General features: G+C 44.5%; 1 protein-coding gene across 2 annotated transcripts in view; it reads left to right on the top strand.

Moving 5' to 3' along the window:
• The window catches only part of scube1 (signal peptide, CUB domain, EGF-like 1), a 127,705-nt gene that overhangs the window by 82,806 nt on the left and 29,346 nt on the right, over positions 1-15,553 (top strand). For both annotated transcript variants that reach the window (XM_008288233.1, XM_008288242.1), the window contains one exon: positions 849-965. In XM_008288233.1, the coding sequence (XP_008286455.1) occupies positions 849-965 (117 nt within the window). The remainder of the gene's footprint in view (positions 1-848; positions 966-15,553) is intronic.

The raw sequence follows: 15,553 nt of genomic DNA, 5'->3' as shown, positions 1-15,553 counted from the left end.
CTCCTACAACACAGTGTTCTCTGGAATTACTAAAGTCAAACCCACCAAAAGCAGAACAGTTACTCAAGTCCTTATTAGGTGTAGTTTTAATGAATTCTTTTCAACAAACATGAGTCAACGTCCCATTTCAGCCTCCTCAGCACTTCTCGAGGCCCATTGGGCAAGTGTGTGCTGAGCTTTGCTAAAGCAACAGCAGCTGGGCAGGTGAGCTAGAGTTACCATGAGCTCCTGTTTGTTTTAGGATCAGCTCAGGCAATATTCACAAGTCCCAGCAAACCTTATCTGCACCACGTACAAGAACATTTTTCTGGAGGAAAATATACACGCTGGTTCTGCCGAGTGTGTTCTACACTTACAGCACTCAATGTACTAACTTTATTTTTCCATCTACTTACCTTAACCCTACCTTTGTATTTGTGTTAACCGATTTCTTGTCACTTTTAGAAACTGGACCGACCTTTTGGGCCAAAGGGTTCTTCACCCTCCTTTGGCAGCACAGTGTCATGTGTCATGTCTCGTTGCAATGATACACTGTCTGATGACTCCTGATGTGACTCCTGGTGCATAAACACTGTATTTAACTCTATAAACGTCTCTGCTCATGAAAATTGGGGTCTTGTGATGTAATTTCTTCATCTGTGTGTTGACAAAGCTACATGAGAAAACACAAGAATACATTACATCCCACTGTGCTGCTGTTTGATTGTGTATTCTTCTACCACATGAAGCTTTGTCTCAACCCACAACCGCTTTTAGTGTTTGTAGTTTCATGCTTCAGAGGAGAGGGGCACATGTTGACAACCCCTTTTTCTCTTTGTCCTTTTCCATCTCTGTCCCGCCATCTTTAGAAACCTGCGCTGTGAACAACGGCGGCTGCGACAGGACATGTAAAGACACGGCCACAGGGGTGCGCTGCAGCTGCCCTGTGGGATTCACCCTGCAGCCCGATGGAAAAACCTGCAAAGGTCAGTAAAGACACGAGATTGTGTGAGGTCCTGCTGGAAGGGTCAGCGGTGCACGGCTGCTGCAGACTGACCTCTCTGTGAGTGCAGAGCAGGCCAGGTCCACCTGAGCCTGCTATGACTGGCATGTGAGTGATCTAGAGCCAAACCCTGTCCCCAACATCCGCCTCACTTCCAGCGGCACGGAGCTCCGGTTGCGGTCACTGGCACTGCCTCTGCTTGTTGTTGTTGCTTTTGCAGCTGAGCATTTCTCCACTTCCGACAGCCAAGCAGTGACGTCAATGACGGTGGTCCGAGGAAAGGATGCCGCAGCATGAGCCGTAACATCTCAAACAGATTATTATAGCGTTTTGGCTTTCCGCTAAACAAACAGCCTGACTGAAAGAGGCTGACCTGTGGGTTCAAGCCGAGTCACAGACTGGCCTTTATAGGCAGCAGTGCTGTGTTCTCCTCAGGGTTAGACAAAGCAGCAGTGAGGGGTCTGTGAGTAGACAACATTCTCTTTTTAACTTTGGTCACGTGTCTTCACAGGTTCAGAGAGAGCTTTGTCTAAACATATTTGACAAGTTTCATCTGTTGCAGGAGCCGTATTCTTCCCTCTATTGTGGTGCAGAGATGGCGACATGTTTTTGTCAGATTTACTTCTAAGCACCTTTCAAACATGCACTTCTTTCTGTTAATCTGACAACATGTGAGAAGTCTGCTCATCTTCTGTAGGAGTTAACAGATCGGCAAAAGGGACAAACTTTGAGTTATGTGAAGTAGGAGAAGGAGTTTTCCACATTTCAAAACCAATACTGTTACAAAAACGTAACAGAGAGCATCAGCGATAGTTTGAGTGTCAAAACTATATAAAATACCTTTCTCACACACTGTGCCCTACAGTTTCACATCTATTACAAATAGAAGTTCAGTTTGTTGCTTCCAGTTGTTGTTCGGAGTCTTTCCTCTAAATGAGAGTCGTGCATTTACACATGTGGAACAACAGCAGTAACTTCATTAATTACTTCTAAATATAACTTAGCGCTAATATGGAGACAGGACTAATCAGAATCTAACAGCGGGTCACACTTTCCTTCACTTCAGACAGATGAGCTGTCTCACAGACCGCTCATCCGTCTGACCTGTGTCCAATTGTAGGAAACTTACAGGCTAAATCAGACATCAAACCGAGAGTCATCAGCGTAACAGTGGTATGACAACTACATAAAGTGCTGGGGGTAGGACCTCTTCAAGGGGTCAGACCTCTTTAAAGGGTCACAAGATAAATCTGACAGGTCATGACATGATTAATGGAACAGGTAGAGTCTTAATCTAAAAAGAAATATCATCACTAAGTACATTTTATGTGTCAAATGTGAGGGAGTCAAAAATGTCAAGGAGCAAAATAAAAAGTGAGAAAGAAAAGTGAAGTATCTCAAAACTGCTCTGTTGTACAGTGAAGGTATTTTTAGTTGTAATCAAGTCTTTGATCACTGGAGAAATGTGAGCTGCTATGAGGCTATAAGCAGTATTTGTGTTACTCCTGCACTGAGACACTGTTCAGGATAACAAAGAGAGAGCATTTCAAAATGCCCACTGAGCTCAACCAACTCAAACTGCTGATGCCTTCCTATCAGTACTTTCTAGTGTATTTTTGCACAGAACAAAGACATTGTTCGTTGTGCATTTTGTCTCCCTGTCACTTAGATTGTAGTGGATGTAAAAATGCATCATGTGATAACTACACATCGGTGTGTACTGTTGTGTGTGGTGTGCAGTAGATGTTCTGTGAGTTGTCCTTCAGTTACAGAGAGAAGGACAGTGAAGCTCCACGTTCCACTGTCACATATGTAGTAGTTGATGGTTAGACCTCCTTCTGCCTGCTCTACCTCTCAACGTGGATGAAGAGATGAAACGGCGGGGCACTTCACTGCCTAACCAAGCCCCACATGTGATAGACATGCCCGAGGAGACATAGGAGTCGTCATAGCAACAAGGCATTGGTCACGTGACAGCAACATTGCTGTCTGCGTATCAGAATCAGGGCGCCTTGTGCGATGTGAGTGTGCTCCTATAAATTGTATAAAGCTTTCTGTGTGTATGTTCCGGACTGTGTGTGTGCTTGCAAAATGAGTGTCAGGCAGTCTGAGAATGTGGCATGTAGGTGTGTGAAATCCTGGAGCCGGAGCTGTCTCAGGCCTGCCAGGCAGACGACGCGTCGGCAAACTTTGAGATGTTTGAACAGTGAGGCCCACACTGGCCACTGTCTCTCTCTCTCTCTCTCTCTCTCTCTCTCTCCAGCCGTGACGTACACACTCACACAGACAGCACCATCCAGCTGCAGATGCAGTAAATACAGCAGTTGACCTGCAAAGGCACTCAACTAGAAGACAAATTATCAATACACACAAATGCAGCATAATTATCACCATTAAAAAGAGCTTCTCTGGCTGCGTATGTGCATTTGAAAGCAACATCATTTAAATATATATTAGTTGAGTCTAGTGAAATTCTCCTCAGTTACATTTATGAAACAGAAGCATAAATCTTTCACATTAAGCGGCTGTATAACTCCAGTGTACATAAAGAAGCACTTCCTCATTACTTGTCACTTGCTCCCAGGTATAGTGATGCTCCACAGCTAGTTCGCCCTCTGATGAATGAAGCAGCACTGAGAAGCTGCTACAGACAGAATCAGCTGCAGGTTCGTCTTCACCATCTGTCCATGTTACTGAGAATGTCAGAAAACTCCAGCTCAAGGAGGTGTCGCTGTAAGTCATCTCCAGCAGCAGGTTACACTCAGAATACTTGCAGCAGTCACACCATCCATATGTATATGTTTGCTGACTCATTCACCCACTCTAGATTTTGCTGAAACAGCTGATAGTGGAATTTTTCATACGACAAAAATTTCAATGAAGGGAATGCCCGGCTTTGGTGCGCGTACATGAAAATGGCAACGATTTTGCAACCCTTCTCGCAGCATCATCCGCTGACAGGTATGTAAAGATCGCAGCTGCATGCTGAGAGAACATCTCTTCCGCTGCTCTGCTGTCAAGTTCAAGCCCAGCAGCTTGTGTGAACACTTCCACTCTGTGTCCTTAGGTGATTTGTGGTCCTGACTGAACCTAACACTTACAGTGGTGGAAAAATGAAAAGTTCCCCCTCTGTTTTTTTGGGCCCAGGTTGAGTGGGGAAGATGGATAGGAGTGCAGTCCAGCTGTGCCACGCCCACATAATTTGGCTGTGGATCAGCCCCCAGGCTTCATAAATCCAGCACTGAGGGGAGCTGAGAGACACAGTGCAGGCAGCACACATCGATCAGTATCTATCAACCAGGCAGCGAGCAGGACACCACACTCAGCCAGACCTGTATGATGATGTTGAAGACCCTTAACTCAAAGGCTCTGGAGTGAGATCTCCTGTGGGTCTCTATGGAGACATTTTGTGTGGGCTTACTGACTCATCATTTCAAATTACTGGAATAAGTCAGTAATCAAAGGCCCAACAAGGGTGACCTCATTTGCTTCAAGGCTAAAAACTTGTCAAAAGATACCTTTTATTTTTATGTCCTTGCCTTTGCCAGTCTACCCAAATTACCAAAACTTTATTTTGTCTCTTATTTCTAACTGTATCTATCAAAGCAGAGAGTTATTGCTTTGATTTCAACCCAATCCAAATATCATTGCTTAGAAAAATGAAGTTATAGAGTTTTTTTCTCCCAAAAATTAGATTCAAAGATTTATCTGCAATGACTTTCCACAAGGCTGCAAGGTGGCTCGGTGTTGACCACTGAGCCACCTTGCAGCCTCACAGCTAGAAGGTCGCTGGTTCACGTCTCGATGAGGACACCCGGGATCTTTCTGCGTGGAGTCTCCATGTTCTCCACGTGCAGCGTGGGTTCTCTCCGGGTTCTCCAGCTTCCTTCCACAAGGTCCAAAAACATGTTGAATGTGAGTGTGCTTGGTTGTCTGTCTCTAAGTGTAGCCCTGTGATAGACTGGTTACATGTCCAGGTGAACCTGCCTTCACCCTGAGTCAGCTGGGATAGACTCCAGCCCCCCAAGACCCTAGTGAGGATTAAGGGGTGTATAGATAATGGATGGATGGACTTTCCACAAACCCAGAACCAGCCTGCAATGGAAGAGGTCAGCACGTACCCACTTTGGCCTGCAGATGGTGGACACACTAGAAGTAGAGTTGCTGCTCCTTTGAATTGAAAGAAGCCAGTTCAGGTGTTTCGGGCATCCAAATCTGGTACTGCCTGGGCACAATCCCTTTGAGGGGAGTTCCAGAGTAGACTCAGAACTCACAGGAGGGATTATAGATGTCATCTGGCCTGACAACACCTTGGGATCCCTCAGGAAGAACTGGAAAACATTTCTGGGGAGACGGAGGTCTGGAATGCCCTGCTTAGTCTGCTTCCATCGTGACCTGACTCTAGATAAATAAAGGAAGATGGATGGATGAATGGACCATCTACAACTAAAACCTAAGTCTCCATTACTCTGGATAACACGCCGAACACACAACAGATTTTCTACTGCGGAAAATGTCCAATATGTATGGGACAGTAGAGACCTCATGGTCAGAATTTAACAACTTTTTTCAGAACATGGTTGTAGTCTTTTAGTAGGCCAGTCCTCAGATGATATATATAAATAGTGTTAGTTCTTCAGGGTGTAACCAATGCCAGCATGGAACTGACAAGACCAGGTCGCACCCGGGACAAGCTGTGTGTCTACCATATACGAGGGTACTTCCTCACCTGGGAAAAAGGGACATATCTCAATTTTTGGCCATAACTGTGTGCTGTAAAACCCTCCACAAAAACTCAAATGTTTAAAGCAATCAAAGACAAAAAGAAAGGAAAAGCTGGCCTGCTGTTGCTTTCACGGTACATATTTTGTGCCCATCTATACTGCACAGGTGACAGAGGCATCTTCACAGTTGCGTGGTCGCCATTTTCAGAGTGATGACGAGGTCATCCATTCTGTTCAGGAGTATCTGAAGGCTCAACATGTATCCCTGATCTGCAAAGGGAGAGTGAAGCTTGAAGACCGGTGGACCATGTGCATCGATGTTTTGTAGACTATGTTGACAGAAGTACAGGAACAATCTGTGTCCTGTCATGTTTTCTGCTGAGGCTGAGAACTTTTTGAAGTGCCCTTGTAGATAAATGCATTCACGTCTTGTATGAAAGCACCTTGGAGCTCAGATTCACCCAAAATGAATGTGTTTGGACGTGCAGTAAGCTGCCATCTTGCAGGTGACTGCTCTATGTCACTGTGATTTAATTTTGCTGGTGTGAATGACCATGACAATTTTAACCAGCTTTCACTGCGGTGATGTATCTGGTCTGTTTTGGAGTTTAAGTGCCGTCATTCAACATTTAGCTGTTTCCTTCCATTCAGCCACAGATAGATCTGAATTTTGTTTGGGCATCAGTCCTTTCTTTGTTGACATGTTATGCAGTTAATTTAAAGCCATCCTGTGTGACAGAGGCTCTCTGTAACCTTGGTGACAACACACAAAGGTTGCAGTGGCTGAGAGTTATCCAATCAATGTCCCCTGCTGAGGCCTATACGTGTGTGCATGCCGATGTGTGGGCGTGTTTCGACTTTGGTGGCACATGTAATCACAGTCCTGTTTGCAGTGTATTGTAGTGCATAAACTGGGGGTATAATTGCTTGCATTTAGCAGTTTTGGGAACATAGTAGTTAGCGGCAAGATAAGTGCTACGCTGTGAGGTGGCCTCATCTAATGTGCCACTAAATTGCTTGATAAAGACAGACAGCTCGCTCTCCTCCTCTCTCTCGCTGCCTGTCTGCGTTTACCTCGCTCTAAAGCCAAGGGGATGTGCCCTGTCGTGCCTGTCTATCATAATCATTTCAATATAAACTATGTAGGGCATGTTTAAAACCCACCAGTCTGATAAACGCCCTTTCATCTGTGCTGACAGACAAGGCGGTTCAGCCTCTCACGATGACAGACACGCCAACCCAAGGAGGCGGTTCATCACGGGCTCTCGTGCCGACAACTGGGTGAGAGAGAGACACACAGGGAAAGATTTTTTTAACAGTTTCCAGATGTTTGATTAGAAGGTGCGCGTTGGAGGTTAGATGTTACTGTAGGATACGTGTGTGTCCATCCGTGCTCCTGTTTCCGTGGGTTAATTAGTGCACATGTAGGTTGCATGTTACTCTGTATTTTGTGCACATACACACTCGTGGTGGGTTTGGTGTGCGTGTGCGCGGTTGTGTGTACTGTGGATAGCGTGTGGTCGGTGTACTGTGCTGTACAATACACAGTGTGTGTTGGCACCTGAGACACGTCCTCACTGGCCTGCATTCCTCCTCTACCTGAGAAGACCTGAAAACACAGACACACACACACACACACACACACACACATTCACACACACACACACACACACACACACAAAGTCAGATCAAATTAAGACAAGGACATGATCAGATCCATTTGCCAAGAAACGAACAGACTGTAATAGAACAAAGAATACACGATTCGGCAGCAGGAACTCGGTGCATCCACAAGGTGGTGCAGATATGTACGGGGCGGCTGTATAATCAAGCCTGTCAGCCCTTCTGTCTCCGTTGTTGTGTAGAACAGCTTCAACTGTATCCTTAACTCTTAAATCTTAAACGCCGAAGAAAAAAACAAATAGTGATAACTGGACATAGTTCTGGTTCCATGAGCAGGTAGGAAATAGAACAATGGAGGTTTGTTATGTTAGCACATATGGTGAATTTTACATTATTGAGGATGGCGTTAGAGAGGAGAAGATTTCTACTTGTCGAGGACACTGGGAGGGCAGAAAAGTGGTGCTTTCTTTTCTCTACGAGTTTAGCCAATCACCACTTGTTTTCTCTAAATTTAACCCCTTTTCAGTGCTTGTCAGAAGTACCTATCCTGTAGTGCAAGGGTGTCCAATCCTGGTCCTCGAGGGCCACAATCTAGCATGTTCTAGATGTGTTCCTCTTCCACCTGATTCAAATGATCAGGATCGTTATCAGGCTTCTGCAGAGCTTGATGATGAGCTGATCATTTAAATCAGGTGTGTTGGAAGAGGGACACATCTAAAACATGCTGGATAGGGGCTCTCGAGGACCAGGATTGGACACCCCTGCTGCAGTGGGTACTTTTTCTCTCCTGAAAAAGCCCCAAAAAGGGGAAGTTCTTTTTTGCAACAGGTCTTTGTTTTGAAGTAAACTTAAAAGTCCTGACCTGAAACACAAAGTGTTTTGTTACATTTAACCAAAACCCCCATCCTCATCAACAACCTTCACCAAATGGGTTTTGTTGGATGCAAACATCCAACAAAATGTAATGCAAACCTTAGTCTGTGGTGAAAGACTCAAGTGCTTTGTGTGCCTTCCATCCACCCCCAGCACCTTTTGCAGACTGTAATGCAGTTTGTAAATGCAGAGCTTCACTTTTTCAAAAAAAAAGAAGAGTTGCTTCTGACCGTCGTCCAGCCACTTACGTTGCACCATCACGGAACTATAAAAACTGTTAAGTTGTGTAGTGATGTACAAGAATGGTGTGTTGGTAGCTTCTCTTAGCAGTAGCCTTGGCGTCCCTGTTGTCCAAGTGAAGAGTCGCATATAAGAGGGCCGTCCACATCCACACATTAGACACACTAACCCAGTCGTAATGCTGCGGCTGCTATCACCTTACATGACTGCAGCGTGGCTTCCAGTCCCCGTCCTCGCCAAAGCAGGCTCAGATCACTAGCGGTTTTATTGTTGTGTAAAACTGAGAGTTTCCTTTGGCCCACAGGCACCCATGGACTGTTTGTTATTAAACAAAATCAAGCGCTGGGGTCGTTTAATACCTGAATAAATACACGCTGCCTCCCGGCCTGATGTCTGTCCTCTCCACTGGCAACACCCTGCGAAGAAAGCCAATGCTCTCCAAGATTATTTGTGGAGGTTCGGGTTTCTGCAAATGTATTCCATTTAATTGCTTTTTACTGCAAATATTTGGTAAAATCACATAGCTCCTCTCCGCCATGTGCAGCTTGTACTCTGGAGGTATGAGCACCACATTCCTACAAGCACGTTTAAAAGTGCTTTAAGTGACAAGAGTTTTATTCCTGGTCAGTTTGTTTGGACATGCTTTGTTTCCCGTCAAAGTATGTCAAGGAGTCAGGCAGACAGACGGTCTAACATAACAGCCTGATCCCTCTCTTGACCCACTGGATGCTGGGATCAGAGGTGAGGAGTTAGGGTTCATTCACTCCACGCTCCCTGGTGCCGGCTGGTTCAGGCCACAGCGCTGACCGGTTTGGTCAGTCACTGGGTCTTAATCAGGCAGCTGAGCTCCACAGCAGCATCAGGGTTGCTTCTGGAGTCGAGTTTCTCATTCCAAACACTGGGCTTCTGAAACGCAGCCCTGAGGCTCACAGAGGAGCAGGCGAAGGGGTGGAGGGCTTGTTTCCTTTGGCCCAGGTGGATGTTAGCAAGCCTTCTCATTTGGCTCTCAGTCTCTTTCGTGGCCAGCGCAGCGTATGTGAAGAGTTCATTTCCAAAATATCTGCCCTGGAAGAAATATTCATTCCCCCAAGATCACCAGTCAACTGCTGGTAGATTCCATCAAAATTCCATTCTATTGGAGACCTGTTATTTAGGTCATTGATATTTCTTGTTATAAAGTTACTGAATATTTTGCTGAGAAGTTTCTGGAGTTGGGTCACGTCCACCACAGTCAAGTCCATAAGTATTGGGACAGTCAGATAGTTTTTAATTCTACCTCTGGCGACCACCACACTGGATCTGAAATGAGACAATCAAGATGTGTTTCCAGCTTCAAGTTGAGGGCATTACACAAAAACTGGACCTTAACCATTTAAGAATTACAACTGTTTTTTTTTTACATTGTTCTTCCATTGTCATTGGCGCAAAGGTTAAAGGATACAAGCTGTGGAGTTGATTCCAGGTACTGAATTTACATTCGGTACTTGTACTTGGGAACTCTCAACATGCGGTCCAACCAGGTGTCAACACTGTCATCACAGAGATACAGAAACACTAGGTGTGGCCGAATCAACAATTTGAAACATTTCTAAACAGAAGGACTGCACAGGTGAGGCCAGCAACACCGACAGACCTGAAGGACCACTGAAGTGGAGAGTGGCAGAATTCTTTCTTTGGTAAAGAGAACCCCCCTTCAGACTATTGAGTCAAATGAACAGCACTGGTGAGGAGAAAGTCTAGACATCAAGAGGCATCTTCATGAATGTCTGTACAGAGGATTTACCTCAAGATGCAAACCGCTGGGAGCTCTCAAGGACAGAAAGTCTGGGTTAGACTTCTGTTAGGAAATATGTGGCGGCAGTGTTGGGGCACGATGGAGCTGGGTGTTTACTGATGATGTGAGTGCTAATGGATGAAGAAGGATGCATTTTAAGGTGGACAGAGCTGCAGATCCTGCTCACACTCAGTCAGATACTACAGAACTCACCTTGTGACGACACTGAGCGTGTACCTTATGCAGACTGTGGAGAAGCTGATGTAACACTGTGTGCTTTCACTGTTGTCCGTGAACGTTTCTCAACTGGGAGTGACAGTACAGGTGGTACATGTACACTGCAAGAAATCCACACTACAAACTCAAAAATAACTTTATTTATTTTTACCCAAGGGCTGCAGGGTGGTGCACTGTTGCCTCGCAGCAAGAAGGTTGCTGGTTCGCGTCCCAGTGGGGGCACCGGAATCTTTCTACATGAAGTTTGCATGTTGCAAGCGTGGGTTCTCTCCAGGTTCTCCAGCTTCCTCCCACAGTCCAGAAACATGTTGAGGTTAATTGGTGATTGTAAATTGTCCGTAGGTGTGAATGTGAGTGTGCTTGGTTGTCTGTCTCTAAGTGTAGCCCTGTGATAGACTGGTTACCTGTCCAGGGTGTCCTCTGCCCTCACCCTGAGTCAGCTGGGATAGACTCCAGCCCCCCCATGACCCTGGTGAGGATTAAGCGGTGTAGAGATGATGGATGGATGGGTGGATTTTTACCCAAAGTGTGTGTGGCCCTTTCACTCCGAAATCAGTCATTTAATGTATATTTCTTTTCAAAACTAAACTACTGGTATACAGCTTATGAAGGGAAAGAAATGGAATATTCCTAAATGGCTGAGTCAGCCGCCTGACCTGAACCCAAATGAGCTGCTTTTTACGTACTGAAGACAAAACTTAGGACAGAAAGACCCGAAAACAAGCAACTGAAAGTGGCTCGTCGGAGTAGAGGCCTGGCAAAGCTTCTCAAGGGAGGAAACTCTGCACTGGATGATGTCCATGTGATCCAGACAGAAAGGATTTAATCCAAGTACTAAAAATAGACCTTTTACTTACAATTATATTAGTTTATCTAATTAGATTTGAGCCTGTAAAAATGGGGAGGATATATAGAAAACGGATAGTTAATGCCAAATCTTTGTTACACCCCTGGAGTTAAAACTAAAACTCTACATTTAAGCCACATCTTGATTGCTTTATTTCAGATATATTGAGTTTGTGTTCATTAGCAAAATTAGGAAAATGATGTCTCTGTCCAGTGGTCCAGCATCTGACTGGACTTGTCAACCCACTGCATCTGAAGCTCTGCTGGATGCTGAGCTCTGAGCTCACTGCTGAACCCTGTACGCCTTACAACAGTCAGGAGTTGCTTCAGGATTTAGGTGCCTGTTGCTGTGCTTCTGTGTTTATAAGTTTCTATTTGCACAAAAAAAAAAAAACACACGGAAATATTGAAAATTCAAAATTATATCAAAACATTTTTATGTGACTAAAATTGAATATTTAAGTTTTAAATGCAATGAAAAGGAACTGCAAATAAGTCATGATGGGCACAGAACAAAATGTTTCTCAAATGAATACATGCAACGCTCCATCTTATGATCTGACTGTATTTGTGCCTTCCTTACACTGCACCTGTTGTCAATGCACCTAAACTTCTGATGTTCATCCAACAGGAGTGTATTCTGTTTAAATTATGACAAATGTAGCCTACATTTGGAGACACAACTCCTTGTTTGCTCATGTTGAGTGCCTTCTGGGACCTGTAAAAGTGGTCGGGAGCTAGATAAGGTTGTAAAGTGTTCCCCTGTATTAAAAAGGCCTTAGAATGGTCATTTGCTAAGTTCAATTGGAAACACTCCTTTGGCCTTTTTTTCTCTTTAATTTGCTTGGAGCCCTGCGATGGACTGGCGACCTGTCCCGGGTGTCCCCTGCCTTCGCCCTAAGTCGGCTGGGATAGGCTCCAGTCCCCCGCGACCCTAGTGAGCATTAAGCGGTGTATAGAAAAATGAATGAATGAATGAATTTGCTTGGAAGATTTCTCTGAAATCCAGTTCAGGATACCTTTAAAAGGGGTCCTGAACATTTTTTTTTTTCTTTGTGTATACTGTACACAGACAATAGCCAGTCTGTCAGTAAAAGACTGGAAATGCCCTGTCGGCCTGATGTTTAGAAAGAAATACAGCTTCTGGCAAAGGATGCGACTATTGATCGAAGGCTGGACTAAGATATCGAGCTTGTAGAGTAAAGGCCAGAGATGGATCCCAGGAGACACCCTGAGCTGTCTGTGTGTCTAAACACAGAACGTGTACAGAGAAAGTGACAAACGACTCGTCTCTCACAGGGCAGACAGAGGTGGAAAGAGTTGGGCGTGTGAAGGAAACGTTGCAGTGACAGACATAACATCACCACTGCATGTGTGTACACATATGAATGCATGCTTTTTACTCCACTGTGTGATTGCTGGAGACAAGCAGAGACAGTTTTCAGTGTGAAATAACTTTTTTTTTTGCTTCTCAGTGCTGTCCATGTGCAGTCCGATGTGAAGTGTTATTCAGTTAATTAGGACTGTCCTCATTAACATGCTCCTCCTGCAAGATGGCCTCTGGCAGCCCAGATGTTTGTGTGTGATGACATCTAGATGCCCATTCATGTGCACACACAGATTTTATTCATGATCCTATTCTTCCACTGCTTTTTACACTCATATACAAACACATCATTGGAAAAATTTCACGTTGTCAGCCATGCACACAGCCCTGATCAGGAGATGGCAATCAGTCGTGCCATCTACCACCTTGTCTTAGATACTGTTGGGTGTACTGTCATTAAATTTGGTACAGACATTCATGTTCCCCAGATGATGGATCCTACTGACCTTGGAGAACCTTTGACTTTACCTCTAGCTCCATCATGAAGTTGTAATTTGTGGTTGTCTATTATTTTAGGTTTTTTTTTTCCTTTCAGTTTTTTATTTTTGTTTTTATCCGTCTCTGCAAACATTATCATGTTAACACTTTGAAGTAAGACAGCAGCAGAAGTAAACTATGATGGCAACACCAATAGGAGTCAGCGCCATGATTTATGGCTAAATGAGTGAAAACATAACGAGTCTATGTCTGATGTCTTTGTAGATCATTTTCACACAATAAGATATCATAAAACCTCACAAGTGACATAATGACCCCTCATCATCCTAAACCATCCTTATATAAATCAGCCCATGCTGCACATATCTTAACAGTTTATTTCCCACAACTTGATATGCTCTTCTGATTGGAGTTGCCACCTTTGGCCGTTTATTACAACTACAAAGAGCGTGACTGCTAAAGATCAAAAACTTTTTTTGGTCTCATCTTTTGTTTATCCAGTAGTTTGTTTTTTCTTTATAATGAGCATTACAGTCTCACTAAACAGCTACACTAAATGGCTGAAAGACATTTGGAAGGCCATTAAATGACTGGGTTCCTTGGTTAATGTAAGCGATAAAGAAGACGACACAAGATGAACAACTTAGATGTTCTCTGAGCGGCTGCACATGTCAGGCCGCCCTCCATTCTCCCTCTGACTCGCCTTTATCTGTCCTCTTTCTCTTCTCTCTAAACTTTATCATTTCAAGATGTGTGGAGGCTTAATGTATTTATTTAAGCTCAAAGCTTATTTAAGCTCCATTAAGGGTAATTATATACCCCGTTATAAGGCTCAGCCATCCCCAGAGTGGCCATTAAGTGTGGGTAGATGCGGTGGTGCTGCCAGTGTTTGCAGCTGCCAGAATAATTATGAAGCCGTGTCTGTCTGTGTTGGGCAGACCCGGGGTGGTATCCACTGTTTTTACATAGGCATTAGAGCGGAGACGATGTGGGCAGAGAGGGAATGCTGAGGAATGGTGTGTGTGTGTGTGTTTCTAAGTTTGTGTACATGTCTCACTTGCCAACACGCCTGAGAGAATCCAGGTTTCCTCACTCCAGAAGCTTTTCTCCTTCAGGTTTCAGTGCCATAGTTTCATTAATTGATTATTCAAAATTACTTAGAGTCACAAAATCATAATGTCAAAATTTCCAGGAAATCTCTTGCCTTTTGTAGTTCAGGATTGGCAGGTGTGCTGGTGGACTGTAACCTGAAGGCAGAGAGGCAGCCATTCCTCATGCTGTGTCTCAGATACAGATCAGCCCACGAGAGCAGGGAAATGACTGATTGATCTGAAACCTTTTGAGACGGCCGGCGCTGCGGGTTAGACATGAAACAATAGAACATGGGAGGAGAAAACGGAGAGAGGCAACGCACTGTGGCTGAATGAAAAACAAAAGAATATAAGACAGCGAGGATTTATAAGGGCAAAATCCTTCAAATTCAAGAGCAGAGCAGCTGAGAACAGAAAGAAAGTAAAAGGATGAAATAAGCCTGTACACGTCTCTGCTGGTATGGCATCACATTTTGGGATGTTAGACAGACACTGATATGTACTCAAATGCCCCTACCTGTCCCACTCTCCTTAAAAGAGCCCCTGAGCCTCATCCTCCTCCTTTCAGCCACAGGGAAATCCGTTTTAGCCGAGCCAGATGGAGGGACAATCCCTTTAAAAGGCCGCTGACAGGGCACAGCGGGACAGAGAGTTTACTACATTTTTACGGCGGCGTGCAGCCAGCTCGTTGTGGATTCCTGTCTCAGCTCCATATTTAGATGAAGAGTTCATTCAGCAGAATCTCCCTGAGGATACAGAGTGAGATGATCAGGCCAGGGAGGCCTGAGTCTACCCTGATGGAAAAACACAGTGGCTGAGTTACTGGCTGTTTTATAAGGGCTCCTATCACGCTACACTGAGGGCTGTTTGAATGTGTCTGTTGACTGGACCTTTCTGTGCTCTTGAAACCTCATGTTGACCCTGTCAGTAGCTCGGTCTGAATTGATCACGCTACACACAGCTACATACTTTATATATAATTTACTATGTGCAGTGTTTGTATATCCAGGCAAAGCAAGATTTGAGAGACACTTTCTGCCGTGATGTAAGCGATGCTCTAGAACAGATTTCTGATTCACTGTGACGTCCATCAAAATCACATACTGACGTTCTGAAGTGGAGGCTGGCTTCTGTACAGCCAGTGTTACAAACATATACAAATGTATGACAGTCCTGTCTCTCAGATGTTATGTTCTTGTACAACTACACTGTTTTCTCAGTTATGTTTTGAGGAAAACATGTTTTTCTGCTGGCTTTTTTGTGATATATCACATAGTTCTAATCAACATACCTTTGCCATCATTTAATGCTTTACTGTGACTTGTTTCCAGCCAACCA

The sequence above is a fragment of the Stegastes partitus genome, unplaced genomic scaffold (genome assembly GCF_000690725.1).
Source record: "Stegastes partitus isolate 25-593 unplaced genomic scaffold, Stegastes_partitus-1.0.2 Scaffold12, whole genome shotgun sequence".
Lineage (NCBI taxonomy): Eukaryota > Metazoa > Chordata > Actinopteri > Pomacentridae > Stegastes > Stegastes partitus.
Note: the sequence above shows the minus strand (reverse complement) of the source record. Positions and strands in the feature narration are given on the sequence as shown.